At 37.3% G+C, this 16,243-nt stretch overlaps 1 protein-coding gene across 10 annotated transcripts in view; it reads right to left on the reverse strand.

Annotated features, from left to right (window-relative positions):
* The window catches only part of ino80 (INO80 complex subunit), a 46,080-nt gene extending 32,028 nt beyond the window's left edge, over positions 1-14,052 (reverse strand). For 2 of the 10 annotated variants that reach the window (XM_015380687.1, XM_015380680.1), the window contains exons 1-23: positions 13,901-14,042; positions 12,143-12,207; positions 11,856-12,044; positions 11,615-11,769; positions 11,426-11,496; positions 10,967-11,113; positions 10,766-10,886; positions 10,484-10,689; positions 10,313-10,366; positions 10,012-10,215; positions 9,608-9,812; positions 9,371-9,438; positions 9,070-9,267; positions 6,643-6,723; positions 6,212-6,307; positions 5,152-5,211; positions 4,377-4,519; positions 3,787-3,871; positions 3,586-3,703; positions 3,335-3,420; positions 2,395-2,562; positions 2,090-2,223; positions 58-125 (exon numbers count right to left, since the gene is read on the reverse strand). In XM_015380687.1, coding sequence (XP_015236173.1) covers positions 58-125; positions 2,090-2,223; positions 2,395-2,562; positions 3,335-3,420; positions 3,586-3,703; positions 3,787-3,871; positions 4,377-4,519; positions 5,152-5,211; positions 6,212-6,307; positions 6,643-6,723; positions 9,070-9,267; positions 9,371-9,438; positions 9,608-9,812; positions 10,012-10,215; positions 10,313-10,366; positions 10,484-10,689; positions 10,766-10,886; positions 10,967-11,113; positions 11,426-11,496; positions 11,615-11,769; positions 11,856-12,004 — 2,617 coding nt within the window. In that variant the 5' untranslated portion in view covers positions 12,005-12,044; positions 12,143-12,207; positions 13,901-14,042. Of the gene's footprint in view, positions 1-57; positions 126-2,089; positions 2,224-2,394; positions 2,563-3,334; positions 3,421-3,585; positions 3,704-3,786; positions 3,872-4,376; positions 4,520-5,151; positions 5,212-6,211; positions 6,308-6,642; positions 6,724-9,069; positions 9,268-9,370; positions 9,439-9,607; positions 9,813-10,011; positions 10,216-10,312; positions 10,367-10,483; positions 10,690-10,765; positions 10,887-10,966; positions 11,114-11,425; positions 11,497-11,614; positions 11,770-11,855; positions 12,045-12,142; positions 12,208-13,558 lie in introns of all 10 variants that reach the window. The other 8 variants (XM_015380690.1, XM_015380688.1, XM_015380682.1 and 5 more) reach the window with 7 other exon arrangements.
* Positions 14,053-16,243: the final 2,191 nt, after the last annotated feature.

Genomic DNA, 16,243 nt, shown 5'->3' on the forward strand with positions numbered 1-16,243 from the left:
TGACACTGCTCACTGAATGCTGTTGCTGCTATGCTTTGTTCTCTGCAGTGAGCTCACCTCTTCTATGAAAAAGGGACTGCTGGATGTGATTCGGCGAGAAAGGAGATAACAGCACTTGTAGCAATCTGAGAAAGATGAGGACAGATATGTAGAATAAACCACTGCATACAAAGACCAACACTGTTAGAATGCAAGGAAATAAGACAGTATTTAGACTGTCAAACCTTTCCACATGTTGTTGTTTTTTGATTTGATTTGACAAACATCAGTTGGGACAGAGAGAGGGGTCAGATTGTAATCGAGGAATCCATTAGAGTTTAACTTCCAACAGGAAATCAAGTTCAAACAGACGACCACAGCTATGGAAGAGCGGGACAGAGCAGAGAGCGTCCAGAACTAAATCTAACCAAGCATCTGTGATGAGACGTGAACAGCCCTGCTAGAATCTGATTATTCTTCAGCTACATATTTTGTAAAGATGAGGGAAATCTTTTAGGGTCCAGGTGTGCAAAAACATTTTAAAAAACTCAACAAATGACTGTGATTGGTATTAAAGGTAGTTCTATTATGATATAATATGATGTAGAAACCTCTTTTCCTTCTCCTATGCTTCCCAATCAGTGATGTTTTCGTCAGCGATGATGAATTTAGTCGGAAGACGTTCCTTTTTTTCATGACGATAACGAAAACTGAGGAGCTAAACATAGATTTTTGATGACGAAAACATGGCGAGTCTTGGTTATGAGTTTTTGTTGATGGGGCGAGACTGTATAAAAATGTTAATAGGTGGTCTATAAAACATTTAAAATGCATCATTGTGCTACAATCCGTTAGATAAGCTAAACAGTAAATTTAGGTCCAGATGAATATGGCATTATAAGCAATTATGTAGGTTCTTTGTGTTTTTTCTTTTTCATATCAGACCCCTATGAATTTAAATCTACTTTGACCCATGAGCAGCAGTAACCAATGGGCAAATTCTTAGAAATAAAGCCAAAATTGCCAAAGTAGAAACAAGACTGTTTTTGTTCTTTGCTTTTTTGGAGTAATGAAGATTGATCGATCGGTGGGTAATGCATAATTCATTGTAGATCAGGAAGTTTTTTCTTTTGGATGGAGACACTGTATGTCTAAAACCAGTCATTTATTATTGTACATTTTGTCAAACAAGGTTATGTGCTGAACTAGATCTGCTGTTTCCACTTTTTGTGAGACACTTTTATATAAAGTAGGACATTAATTCATGAGAAAAAGTTTATTTATATTCCATAAATCAAAGTTTTCTGCTTAACAGTAATGATGAACTGCACGGCGGCATTCTATACCCAGCAATTGTAGTATCTAGGCAAGAGCTGTCAGTCTGGTAAAGAATCTGGTTGTTATTAGAATTTGTAAATGTTAATTGTTTAATGAATTGCAACATAAAACTGACTAAAACTAAACTGAAACATTTTTAAAATTTTAGTTTACTAAAAAAATATCATATAGTAATGACGTGCATGACGCGCTTCAGAAGCAGCAGATGCTGGAGTTGGAAAAACTGAACTTTTGCTGCTCGATGCGTCACATCAACCAATCAGAGAAGTTGATCTGGGAGCTGGCTGAACTGATTGCACAGATGAGGTTTGTTTAGGTGGACTTTCTCATTTAAAAATATGTTAAAACTACTTTTTCCCCACTTATAACAGCAAATATGGCAAAGCCGCTCTCTACCACTAAATGCAGTAGGCAGCAGAAGAATCGGACGCATCTGGACACACTTTACTGGACGAGATTCAGGAGCATCAAAGACGCACTTGAGGCTCGTCGGACCTTAATGTGTACGAGCTTTAAAAATGAAGCAGCAGAAGCTTTTTTGCTGCTTCCAGCACTTGCCATCTGAGCATAGCATAAAACTAAACCTAAGGTAGCTGTCAAAAACAACACTGATCCCAGTAAAATATATAAAAATGTGTTTGTGGTGAGACAAAAATGAAAACAGTTTCAAGGTGAATGGAAAAGATTTGAGGGTTGTGTAGATTAAGCAGAAGCACTGACTGGCGTGGTGCGTTTTCTAGAAAGATGGAGTGTGCCGTGCAGAGGAACGTACTTGTTCTTGGACTGGTTGCACATGTGGATCAGACCATGACGGTAGAGAAACTTGGAAATGACGTATGGCTTGATAGACATGTGGAAAGGGGAGCGGGTCTCCTGACGCTCAAACAGGTCAGGGTGGTTGCAAACCTGCGTACAAATATAAGATTATCTGTGCTTTTTGGAGACGGTGGCACCGACGAATAATGGAGTTAATTACTGTTTCTTTACCTCTAGTAGAAACATTAAATTAACGGTAAAAAGAAAATCCACTTTCTGGACTCAGATCGGATACTTTGTTGAAACAGAGACTGCATGTACCTTCCTGAACTGCATGACCAGGTTCATGAGCGAGGAGGTGGTGCTGCTGGCCTGCTGGGCCGTGCCCATGGAGGACTGAAGAAGATCTTCGATGGAGATCTTGTTCCTCAGAGCCTGGTAGAGCAACCTCTGACGGGACGTCAGCTGGCAGTATTTTAGGATTTCAATCTGCAGAGTGATAAAGGACAACTGTTTAAATAACCCATTCATATTCACACCAAGTTAGCTTAGCAGGATATCACAGAGTGATTCTGAAAGACCCCAGAATCATCTCCATGTTCAGATAAACTATAGAAGAGAGGAAGGCAAAGGAAATAAAATAGAAAAGATAAACATTTAAAAAAAAAACAAACACTAAAATCCATGTCTGTATTACTGTACGTATCACCCCATTTATAAGGACAGCGAACAGCAATAATCCAAACCGATTTTCCACATGGAGGGAACTTCAGCTGCCTGCATTGGGTTTAGAAAAGCTGGCGCACAACAAAAGTGGAAAAGGAAAAGAAGTGGGCTGGCAGGCCTACAAGTGGGCGCTGAGGCGAAGAAGTGAAAAAGACAGATGTGGGGGAGTGGTGACCTCTGCCATTCCTCTGCCTCTGCATACCAAAACTCACACCATAAGTGTGTGTGTGTAGCAGGAGGCTGTGAGCCCAACAACCTTCAGGAGGATCTGCCAATATAAGCATCACTTGCAAGCTTATTGCAACACTTAATGTTTCAGTGAGGAAGACCGGGAGGCAGAAAGCCGGGATTTTCACTAAACTGGGATATCAGTTTTGTACATTTTAGTTTTAGATTAAACTCTCGTCAAAGTATATCATTTTTTTTTATTTATTTTTTTTTATTGGTAAATAATCTTAAACTCTGTGTTCTTATTCCATAAAAAACAGTAGTTCTTAAGGACAGTTTACAATTTGGAATTGAATCATTTTGTTACCTTATCTGAGAGCTCATTTTCCACATCCTTCTTGATCCTGCGCAGCATGAACGGCTTGAGGATCATGTGCAGTCTGGAAAGCTGATCTTAAATAAACAGGAAAAAAATGTACATGTTTCCAACACATTGCCAAAAACAAAAAAAGAGCAAGAATGAAGCACATCTGATGGCAAAAATACTACAGATTAATAGTTTGAAGATCAACATCCCCAAATTTAGGCAGCCGAGAGGAATCTTTCGGTCACACTCACTCTCATCGATGGCAGACTTGTTCTCAGCGTGGCTCTCTATGTCCTTGGAGAACCACTCATTAAACTCTTCGTGGGAATCGAACAGTGTGGGCATGATGAAGTGCAGCAGGGCCCAGAGCTGAGAAACAGTAACGACATACAGTTGTTAACACTCCTGATAAGTGTACACACATTTTAAATCCACAAACACACACTGCCAACCTCAGCCATGGTGTTCTGGATGGGTGTCCCTGTCAGCAGGAGTCTGTTTCGACACTGGAACTGCAGGAGGATTTTCCATCGAACGCTAGGGAGACAGAAAAAAGTTCTTAAAAAAGCCGCAAACATTTGTCGCCAATATTAACACGCTAGCCACCAGAAACGGCAACTGGACATCCTGTGTGGGTTTTTTTTCCATATAGTTGAGTAAATTCTGACTTGTCTCCAACAAAAACATGTATGATGCATAGCTGTGCAGCTGTGCTTAGTAGGTGAGAACATTTTCCCAGATGTTTTTGTTGATTTTGAGCTAAAGAACGGCCTTCTTGAAATCAATATTCTGGCTGATTTATGATGCGCTGTCCTCACTTAACAGCTCAGGCTTTGTATCAGCTCCACAAAGTGTTGGTTTAAACATAAGTTGGCAAACTCTCTAAAGCTATTTAGATTTAATGTTCATGTCTGGAGTTCTTTTTGAGATTGTAGAGATCAAAATGCCCAATTTTATTTCTGTACTCCCTCATCTAATTCTACTATGCAGAGTCTAATAGTAGCATGGATAAAAATAGATTTTTTAAAGAAATTTGCTTTACCTGGAGCTGCTTTTCAAAGCCTGCGCCTCATCCAGAACCATGTACTGCCACTTGACCCTCTGGAAGTACTTGACATCCTGGACCACCAGCTGGTAGCTTGTGATCACCACATGGAAAGGTGCGTTTTGGGTATAAAGCGTTTTCTAGGGAAGAGTTTACAACAAACAAATTAAGAAGTAAAAGATAATAATGTCTCTTTGGAGTCAGATTTTTGAAGTAAAGTAAAAGTAAAAGTTTAAGCATTTTTCTTTAAGGCAGTAGTTTCCTATTTTAGTTTCTGTGGTTAGTATAAATCTAGATGATCTGGTCTTGGATAATACATATGTAAAAGCAAATAACTGTTTAAACAGTAAATGGAGTTTGGAGGTGGTGTGTCACTAAAACCTTTCTAGTGTGAAACAAGAACTGAGATCAGAACTACTACTTTAAACATGTAAACTACAATGTAAAAAAAAAAATATAGTGTTTATTATATGCTTCAATCTTTGTTTTGTAAAGATTACTAATGATGCTCGCTTCAAAAAGGTTGAGAGTTGATATGAAATCGTTTTTGTTAGCAAGTCTGAGGTGTTCTCAAAATTCATGCTGTTCAAAACACTGAAGTCCACTTTTATCTTGCCCTTTCTAGACATTAGCTTCAGCCTTCAGGACAAAATTATCTGGATTCCTAAGAAATAAGTATGAAAAAATATAAATTTCTTTCAGGCAAAATACTAACAGCTTTTTCTGAACCAGTCCTTTAACACTTCATGTAAAAATTATAATTCTATGGTACCTGACTCCAGAATTTCCGAATTACTTTGCGATCATGCGGATTCCCCCAGTACGGCAAAACCTGCGGGACACAAAAAAAAAAAAACATAAAATAAGTTAATTTACCAAATAACACACTTCTTCAAATCCTTCATGGTTATGGTGATTATTGGGAGAAAAATACTAGTGATGTTCACAGGAGAACACAAAAAAAAGGCCCAACATCTCCAGTAAATCACAGGCTGGGCTGCTGATGTAGAACATGATGTGAAAAGAAATACACGTCACTTGATCCCTCAACACAAGCTGTCAAACCATTGTTTTCAGTCAGCCTTGCTTTCTTGCCCAGGAAGCTTATCTTTAGATTGTGTAATAGGCTCCTTTTGCACCTCATTAGCAAAGCAAACTGGAATGGATTTTCTTCCAACATTAATGATAAAGTGAGCTGAATGCTAGGGACAACAAATATGAGGGGTGTGTGTGAGCTAATTTATAGCTGTGTTATAGGTTTAATAGCCGAGTTCAGTGTGTGGAAAAAAGCATTTAAAATTAGATCAAATTATACCCATGGGGAGTATGGTTACAAATTAGGTGATGTCCGAAAGAAACAAGCATTTTCTTTAGTGGTATCAAAGAAAAGGCTGAATATGATCACATTTAGGATTTTTATTTGTAAAACCCATTTAGTATTTTCCTTCATTTCAATGATTATGTTCTCCTTATTTTTAAGCTATCAAGTTAAATCCAGTCAGGTTACATTTAAATATGATTGTAATCTGAAAATGAATATTTAAATTAAAGCATTTTCATAAAGTGACAAAACATGTATCCAAAAGCCAAGTAAAGACAACTTCTGATCTTGAAATTTCAAAATAATCTGTTATGTAGAAAAAATTGCAATGCTACAATACTGCCCCCTAAGGGGTGGTTGTAGTAAAAATCAAAATTCAACATATTTACTAGTTTTGACACAGAAACTGAGAAGAGGAAGAAAAGATAAAACATAATAGGAGTAAATAGGGAACGGGTTCACATGAGGAAGGTTTTCTGCAGTTTCTGTTGCAGTCGGCTGTCTCCCCTACCTTGAATTTTGGCACAAAGCGGCTGAACTCCTGGTGCCAGTTGTTGAGGGTAGACGCCGGAGAGATGATAAGGAAGGGACCCCAGATGTTGTCTCTCTGTGAAGGAGAAGGGCAGGCATCATCAGCTGCTAGAATAGAGGGTCTTTATATATGAGGTTGACGGAGGCACCAGGAAAACATTGCATCTTTCTGTCAGCGGTCTAAACGGCTCACATACTTCGATTACTTCTCTTCCCCTCTTTAGAGGTTTTCAGCTATTTACATTTCTGAAAACTGAAAATACTCAAGCAGTCAAATGCACCTAAAAAAAAGCATTGCTGCAAAACTAAGGACTATTTAAAGGAAACAAGGTGCAAACAGAGGCGAGAAACAAATTCCAGCATGTTTGGGGATAGAGGAGTGAATGAAATCCCCTTTGGCCTCTCTCTCACCTCCGCTAGGTGGGCTAGCAGGGCGATACTCTGAACCGTCTTCCCAAGTCCCATTTCATCTGCCAAGATTCCATTTATTCCCTGTGGATAAGAGCAGAAAACAAAGGGAGAACAAAATTACTCCATGTGGGCACATAATGACCAAATGGTTTGCCAAAAGGCTTGCGAAACTAAAAAACTTCAAATACATCGTTTTGACGAAATGCTGACCACACAGTGTTTTGTTACTGAATTCTTTTACTTAAACACTCACTTCTTTAAGTAAATAGAAAAGCAACCAAATACGTAAAATTACAGAAATATTTAAACGTTTGAACTTTTTATCGTTTTTTTCATCTCAATCTTAGGTGTATTTTTTGGGAGTTAAACCTGAAAAACAAACATGAAGTTAAAAAAAAAATTGTCTTTATTATGTTATGGTGACTTTTTAATTTGTAAAACTAACCGTAAACTGTAGTTACAGGTTTAAGTGGTATGTTTCTACCAACTACGCACATCTAGAGGCTGAAGTGTGGGTTTTTACATATTAGGCCATGAATATGCAATGATCTTAAGTGCTTTATTTAACTCTGCCTGTATGTTTAAGCCTAATTCTGCTAGAAAAAATAATATATAAAATCAACCTCTGTCGCAGTTTTAAGCTTTTTTATTTATTTTTATTGCAGTGTATAACAGCTTTTCCTCCAGCTTCGCTCTGCATTTAGCGCCATCTGTTCACTTTGACAACCCTATCTCTGCTAAAGAAAGGAAATCCCATACAATCATGCTGCCATCACCATGTTCGGGATAATACGTTGGTCTATCACATAAAATCCTGATAAAATACTTCAAAGGTTCTAGTTGTAATGTGGGTCATTTTTAATAAATTTAAGGACTATGAATAGTCTTGCAGAGCTGTCAACGCAAAAACACTTTGGCCACATAAATAGAAAAAATATCTGCCAAATTAAGGTTTTTCTGTTAATTTATATTTAATCTTTAAAGCAAAAGCACAAAAAATTGTTTTATTATGTATACTAACCAACTTTAATGTTCAGAAAACAAGAATTTACAAACCAGAAAATTTAAATGTTGGGAAAGAAGTGAAAAAGGTCAAGATTTCAGCTCCTCTACTGTCAGCTCCAATTATCTTTCAGCTTTAAAATCCTTTCCCTTTTTCTCAGACATGGACTGTGGCTTCTCCAGTTGAGCACACATAATGCTTCTTTAAGAATGTAGAAACTAAGAAAATAAATCAACACAACACCGAGCATCTCGCTTTCATATTTCTTTAGAGCAAGCTGGAATCATGACTCAGCTGACCACACAACAGATGTCTTTAACAATCTAGGATGAGCTTGTGCCCAGAAACCTCTGCAGTCTTTTTGTCCGCGGTTCCCTAGTTGTGCAATGAGGTTTCATGTTACATCTCTGGAAGCAGCTGCTGGCTGTGTAGTGAGATGCAGTATGCGACAATTTGCTCACACTTTCCAAAGCCTTCAACAATATTTCACACCATGTTTGCTGAAAGGCTGCTTGTTTGTTTTCTCTACAATTTAGCCTACAGTTATACATGTTTGTATTCTTTTTGAAACATCCTGTGAAGTGATACTGGTGAGAACTGACCGATTCCATGCTTGAAAAAACTCAGCCTTCAGTAGTTTACCCTTTTATAATAAAGATGTAGGACAATAATAATCTGGTGACCCGAGTTAGGCATTGTTCAACTTAAAACAAAACATCAAATCTCCCTTAGCGTTAAATGTATAGTGGAGGTTTTTCGAGAATTTCGCGAAAAAGCACATGCACAACCCTGTACCAGCTGCCGAGAGGGAAAGCCTATTAAATGCGTGCGAGAGCATGCACGAGCCCATTTCTCCTCGTGCACGCTCTGCTAAGAAAATGGGGACGAGAACGTAGGAAAGCCTTACGTAAGTAAACATATCACCAGAATGATTGAGAATTAGGAGGACCACTTATTTTGATGATCCACCCCGAAAAAGAACATCCTCCACTATACCTTTAAGTTGTACACTCTTCAGTTCTGAATCGCAATCAAGGGTGTAGAATTTACCCGAGGACCAGGTACCTCACTTGTTGTCGTAACATTACAATCTTTTTTTATTGCATTTATTCATAATCAAATATTTACCAACTACTTTGGAATTACATCTCACACCTCTATAAAGATCTGATTAACATTACAGCAATCAGTTATGAAAAAGTATCTCAGTTTCAAGCATCCAGCATGCTGATGTGAGTGAAGCATGTGAACAGTGTGAGATTAAGTAATGTTATTATTGGAGTCACGTTGCGATCTTTGAGGCAGTTATTTGAAGCTGATCTTATTGATGAATTTTGGATACTAAGAAAACAATGTAAATTTCCTAAATTAGAAACTTTCAACTATTCTATTCAAGTTTTTACTAAAACACCAGACAAGGTTACCTGTTCGTAAAGGTTAGCCAGCCAGTTCATGCCTTTGAGTTGGTAACCCTTGAGTTTTCCATTGAAAATGGTGGGCTGAGGAATGTCTTCTCCTGCTTGGATCGAGGGGTTTGAGAGACTGTAGCTTTCTCCAAACCCAGAGGCGACATGGAGAGAGGCACTGCGGCTGTCTTTAGCCTCTTCATCAAACATCCTCGTCTACAGGAAAAGATGATTACCAATTATTTTAAATAGTTTATTGTATTTTTTTTTTTTACAGAATAAAGTTATATTTTTGTAGATGTGAATAATATCTACTTACTCTCTCTTGATGAATTTGATAAGCTTCTCTAGCATTCCTCAAGGCTTGGGATTTGTAGTATTCACTGTCTGCAATCACATTACATCAATTTGCAAGCATAAACTGTTAAAATAAAATTAAGCATGAGATTCTTTTGACCACATACAACATTGCTTTAACAAACTAAAGGGTGAATTTTTTTGTTTTTATGCTATTTTTAGAATTTTTTACTGTGTTTTTGTAATTAATTAAACATACCATAATCCTCTTGTCCAACATTGACCATCACTCCTCCGCCGACATCTATTTGTCTCTGGGTTGCATTGTCGTCAAGCTTTCGCAAAATGTCTTCCTGTGTTGCGTCCCCTCCAGGCGCCCCAACGCTGGCTTTCCCACTCATAAAATGAGCATAAAGCTCCGTCTGAGTGATGAGAAAGTTCAGTTTACGCTGCTGACGTTTAGCCTGTGAAGAGAGAAAACCCAGTGTTCTCAGTCCTTTCTCATCCATTTTTATAGTTTATATATTTTATTTTAAGTATAAATAAAAAAGTTAAAAAAAATAAAGCCTGGAAAACAAAAATATTTCTATAACTAAATTTTCTTCTGTATCATTTTTGTTACTTGAACAGAATGTCCAGCATCTTCATTCACAGTGAACCTACCTCTCTCATCTCTTCATCCAGTTTCCGCTGCTCCAGAGCTTCCTTCTCAGCTCTCTTCCTGTGCTCTTTTTCCACTTTGTCATATTTCTTCCAGTACAGCATCATCTCCTTGGTGAGGCGGCGAGCGCGAGGCAGCGTCTCTTTGCAGTTTTTCTGAGCCTGAATGGCTGCACGTCTTACTTCTCGCATGCACTGGTGGGCCAGCTAAAAAAATTAAACGGTTAGACTTGCAACGAGAAAAAAAAAAATTACCGGTATTTCTAAAACTTTCATCCAACCAAACACTTATTTGTGTTCTTACTTTTTTTGCATTGGTGAGTAGGACGTTTTTAGCAGAAGTCTTCTGCTTGAAAGTCTGTAATAAAGACAAAAGAGATGAAAGGTTACTAAACACAAAAATACTCTTTAGATGATGGTTTGATAAAATGTTATAACAGCAATAAAATACCCAAAATGTTTCTGTCACACAAACCTTGGGGATCTCCTTTTTAGCAATGGTGAGCCACACTTTACGCCGCCGTGCATTTAGCTGCTCCACCGTCAGATGCTTTTTCTTCACCATGGGCATCGGAGCATCATGGGAAAACTTAGCAAACACCTTGGTGATATAAGGACGCTCCTCATCAGGATATTCTCCTTCTCCTCTTTTCTTTTTCTTCTTGACTTTCTTTAATTTTGCTAGACAAAACAAACAACAACAATGTCATTATGCCATGTCTTTCCTCAACGACCTCATCAAAACTATTCCCATTACCTTTAAACTTCTTCTCATCTTTAATTTTCTTTTTCTTAGGGCCCAGCAGGTGGCGCTGTTGTTCATAGAAAGGATCATGGCTTGATAGAAGTCCAGTGCTGTAGTACTGATACTGATAGAGCTGCATGGAGACAGGTACAAAATTAACACAGATTTGAATTTTGTCGCTGGGATTTCTGATATTAACCCAAAAGCCGATACCTCTCGGTCGGAGTAGAACTTGCTCTGATGCTGCCTGTTGTAACGATGTAATCTAAGCATGTCATGCAGCTCCTCCGGTGACAAACTGAAGTTAGCGTCATCTGACTCCGTGTCAGAGTCGGTGGTGTCGTCACTTAGAAGGATGTTCTGCAGAAAAAAATGAAGAAGCACATAGTTTATGGAGGCTATGTCAGAAAGGGGGATCCAAAATGGTCCTAAAGAAACTAAAACTTTAAAAAAAGAAACAGGACTATAAGCTGTGTACTAACTTTACCATATTTACCCAATATTTAACCTATAACACTATCGATTTGTTACCCATCAACCCTCAAAAAATAACAGTGATCTATGCTGCCGTTGATTAACAGCTAATTAAATTTAGCAGTTAATTACCAGATGATTTACTGGGGACTGTTTACTAAATATTTTTACGAGTATAAGAAGGCAGCCCATAATTACCTTGAGCCATTTCCTGTTCTTTTTCAGCTTTGAAAAATTGTAGAGGTTTGCTTTATCTGCCTTTTGGTCTGCTGGATTCGAACAAGGGGAAAAATATACGGTTTTATAAATCAACATAAAAAAAAGTAATCCATTTGGTCATAAGAAACAACCACGAGGTTTGTTCAACTGTCATAAAGGTACTCTTACCTTTAGCTTGCAATACTCCATTAAGGGGTTTGCTATCTGATAAACCTTCTTCTTGCTCACATGGCTCACTCTTCACCGACAATCCTATATGTTGGCTGGATGCATCCAGGGAAAGCCCTGTCTCCAATTCAGCATCACTGTCATCGCTATCATCACTAAAACAACAAGATAACACTAAAATGTAGAAAAAGCAAACAGTTGACCTGCAGTTTGTAAATGTAAAATCCTGTTTTTCCTGTACCTTATATCTCTGTTAAAGATAGCAGCCGTTTGTCTGAGAAAGCTGTCCAGCTTAAGGGATCTTTCCAGCCGCTGCAGATAGAGAGGTTTGGCCAGACCAGAGACCCCTGGCGTCCCACCCTCCTGGTGGCCGTCTTGCCCTGACGCCATTTGGCACTGACTCCTACGCCCAACAGGGCACAACCTGTTACTGAAGAAATCCATAAATAATGAAATTCCACGACACTGAATATTGTAAAAAAAAAAAAAAAAAGACACTTTATTCATGAGAACCCAGAGTGTTGTTACCGTAAGGGTGAGGAATGGCATTCCTCCTAACTTCAAGACAAATGACCTCACAAAGGTGAAAGAGCCTGTAAGAGAATAAATCCAATCACTTTCTGATGTGCTCGATGTACACAGTGATTCGTCTCTCTAATAATAATTATTATTAATAAAAATAACTGAACTTGTATTGATCTCACATTGGAGAATTCTCCCCTTCTAATTCTTAGAAGTCACATGTCAAATGTATTTCATCTTCTGGAAAGGGATAGGTAAATAAAAGTCTAATGAACAAGCCAAATAGAAAATATTGCCATTATTTTAAGGAAAGTAGCTCTATCATTGACTGAAGCAATCATGCTTATTTCCACAGTGTCTGTCTTAGTCAGTTAAATAACACGCTGCTGTCATTTTTGCACATCTCGGGTGTTTGCTGCTATTTTCACATATACATTACTGGAAAATTTTATAAACATATAATAATATAATATAAATATTATTTTTCAAGTCGAAATTTCCACAGCTGTATATTGATTTTTTTATTCTCCAGATTTATATATTGTAAAAACACTGTACAGTAGAGCATTTTTGTTTCTTTTTTTTTTTCTACTTTTGTCACTCATTCTGTTATTTTGTAACACTTTTTTTGGTCCACATTTTTGTGACTACCTTTGCTATAATCTTTTGCTGCTGTAAAACTACAATTTCCCCATTGTGGGACAATAAAGGGATTTTCTATTCTATTCTAATCCTACTACTACCCCTTATTGTTTAGCTGTAAAGTTAATCCATTAATATGTAATGGATCATTTCAAGTAATCTATTTGATAAAGAGAACATTGATGTTAAATAGCAGTTTCTGTTTGAGGCACTGATTGTATTAAAGAGTAATAATAGTAGTAAGTATATTTTAGGACTTTTAAGAACTTGGTGATGTAGGTTCAAGAGCTTAATCGATTACAATAAACAACATAAGTTACCTTTATAATGTATTTACTGGAAAATGCACAATGATGGACATAATTAAAACAACTTTTTAGAAAGTACATGCCTCAAAATACTTACTAAAATATTGTAGGGATATTGTAAATAATAATGATATATATATATAATTATTTTATTTTTTTGGACTGGGATATATTTATATTTTTTTTTATTTCATAATCATGATGATTGTTCATGAAGCACATCAATGCTAGTGCTGTTGTAGGGCTCCTGTGGCTAGCTAACCTTGCGTGGCTAGCATACAAGCTCACGACCGTTAGCTAGCCCCGATCTCTGATAGAAAGGGGTCAAGGTGCTGCTGCACACATGCGCTGACAGCTGCTTATTTTACCAGCCCTAATAATCAAGTCATTGTCGGTGGCTCCCATCAGTAGCCACCAGTTGCGAAGGGAACACAGAGTCCGCTAAAACACTGTAAACTCGGTTTATTATTACCTGTAATGCTAGCTTGTTAGCTCATCAGAAACTAAGGCGCCCTAGCAGACATCGTCTCACGCCATAAATATGTGGTATTCAAACTGACTCTGTCTCTTTAAGGCCACCACCTCCCAGCGTAAACGATCTATAAAGATATAACACTTTAATTATTATTTGTTGGTTTGCTTGCTGCTACGGCACCGAGGCCCTACGCCAACGCCTCTCGTACCCTCGCAGTGGGTAACAGCAGAGGCTCGGCTGCCTGGTGAATGCACGGTCCCCATCTCTTTAATTCTTTCTCCCTGCTGGCCATCTTCCCCATTGCTCCTTCGCCATAACAACCACCGCCGACTCTCTCACCTCAGCCCCGTGTCCCCCCTCTGGTCCCTCTCGTCGCTGCTGCCGACTCTCGGTTCTCTCACTCCAAAATGGCGGTTTGGGGCACCGAGCGAGTCTGTGAGCTTTGAGTCGGCAGCAGCAGCAGAGAGGCGGCCACTTTCTGTTACTGAGAGAGCAGAGATACGACGCCATGGCCAGGTTACAGCAACGAGCAGGCGTATTAATCAATTCCAGATGGAAAGAATCGATTCAACTGGCATCTTTAAGGCGACACAACCAACAAGAATTGTGATAATATTTATATATTGGTAAAAAATATAATACTGAGTTCACATATTACTCCTCGGCTCGCATAAATAGGAACAATACAGATACAACGATGAATTCCCGATTTCGATTGATAGAGTCTGCCTTTTACGAAGATTACCGAACTACGTTTTACGTCATCAAAAGGGAACTCCGTTTTTGGTAAAGTGAGGCAGCCACAATGTTCAAGGAGTTTATTACAAGAATTTCTTGGAAGAAGTTAAACTTAAACTCACATCTGTTTATTCGTCTGACATAATGTTTACTATTTTATTCTATAATATTTTACACCTTTAACACATTTGTAATAAAGTAAATGCCCTGAATGATTATTTTGATTTCACCAACTGCGTTTGTTGCCAGGAAACACTCACATAATTATTATATTGTTGAGACAATATTGGTTGACTGGATGCATGTTTGTCTATAAATTCCCTAAATAATTTTTTTTCAGATCTTAAGTTTAAATACAGACAGGACAGTGGCGCTGAACTAAATAATTACGTTATGCAAAAAAGCTGTAACTGTGCATTACAGTTCAATAATTTCAAGAACATATCTGAGGTGAAAACAATAATGAAAATAAATGTTCAAAACAGACATATTTTTTTAGATAAAGACCAGAAATAATATAAGTTAACATTACCCAAATTTAGACCATCATTTAAAATGAGACTAAAGTTATCTACTACTAGGTGGATACTTTTTTATGTGGTGTAGAAATGCTACAACTGTTTAAAAGGATTTTAAATATCTCCCGAATTACACTAGTTGGATATTTTTTTTACAAAAACAAGCTGGAAACACGCGATACTGTAATGTTTAAAAGCAGAATACAAATTAACTGGATGTCTCAGACAGTGGTGGACGAAGTACTCAACAGTAGTACTTGAGTAAAAGTATTGATACTCATAGTTAATTCTTAAACAAGTACAAGTAAAGGTTACTTGGTCAAACATCTACTGAAGTTAAAGTATTGAAGTACTCACTTTTGAAAATAACTATTCAAAATACATGTTTTTTAAAAGTACTGAAGTATTCAAAAATAAAAATAAAATGTTCTAATATCAGTAAATTTCTGCAAAATTTTCCCAGTAATTTTAAAAGAACCTTGTAACTTTCAGAAACCACTTGATGTATTAACCCGTAGAACCAATCTGCTACCAATTCTACACCATTTGTAAAGAACTTCAGCATCAAAATACCACAAATATATAAGGACAGCTATTTCGATTATTATTTCTTATTCAAAAACACATCAAAAATAAAAAAAAAATGTGTGTCTTGATTCTCATCATCCATTCACTATGGAAAAGAGGTTTAGTTTTGAATCTATTACCACAAAGAAACTACAACTCTGATGTGAGAACTCACATTACTGAACAAACTTGGTCACCTGGCAAAAACTCACGCCTTAATAGATTCTATTAACTATGGATATCTGCATGAGTTTCCCAAATTTGCGGAATTTCACACAAATCTCTAAAAGAGTGGTGTCCAAATTTAGTCCAAAGGGCTGCTATCTGTTATGTTGAAATGCATTTCAAGAAAAAAAAAACAGCAACAGTGGTTTTTCAAAGCTAAGCTGAGCCAAAGGGAACAAGCAACTAGCAGCTTCCTCTAAATATAGTGGACTGAAAGTTATTAGTATCCCCAAAAAGGTACTCAAGTAAAGATACTCAATAAAAGTACAGTAATCAAGTAAATGTACTTCGTTTTTTTCCCACCACTGGTCTTGGAGAAGTGATATAATTAAGTAGAGTTCGTTATAAATATATAACTAAAATATTATGACTTTAAAAAAAAAAAAAATTGGATCCAAATATAAAAGAAAAAACACCTTTAAATACAATTAATCTGCACAATTTTTTTTTAAACTAATGAACAACTAATCTTTGCACTATTAACTTACGGTGTTTTTTCCTCAAATACTACTAGATATTTGAATGAACCCAATTCAAATGCCATCACACCCATAACCTAGCACTTGCTTGATTTCTACCTTATTTTACTTGTCATTAGGCTGTTCTTAAACATCTCCAAAATTTGCCTTCTTAA

Source organism: Cyprinodon variegatus, unplaced genomic scaffold (genome assembly GCF_000732505.1).
Source record: "Cyprinodon variegatus isolate N-32 unplaced genomic scaffold, C_variegatus-1.0 Scaffold219, whole genome shotgun sequence".
Lineage (NCBI taxonomy): Eukaryota > Metazoa > Chordata > Actinopteri > Cyprinodontiformes > Cyprinodontidae > Cyprinodon > Cyprinodon variegatus.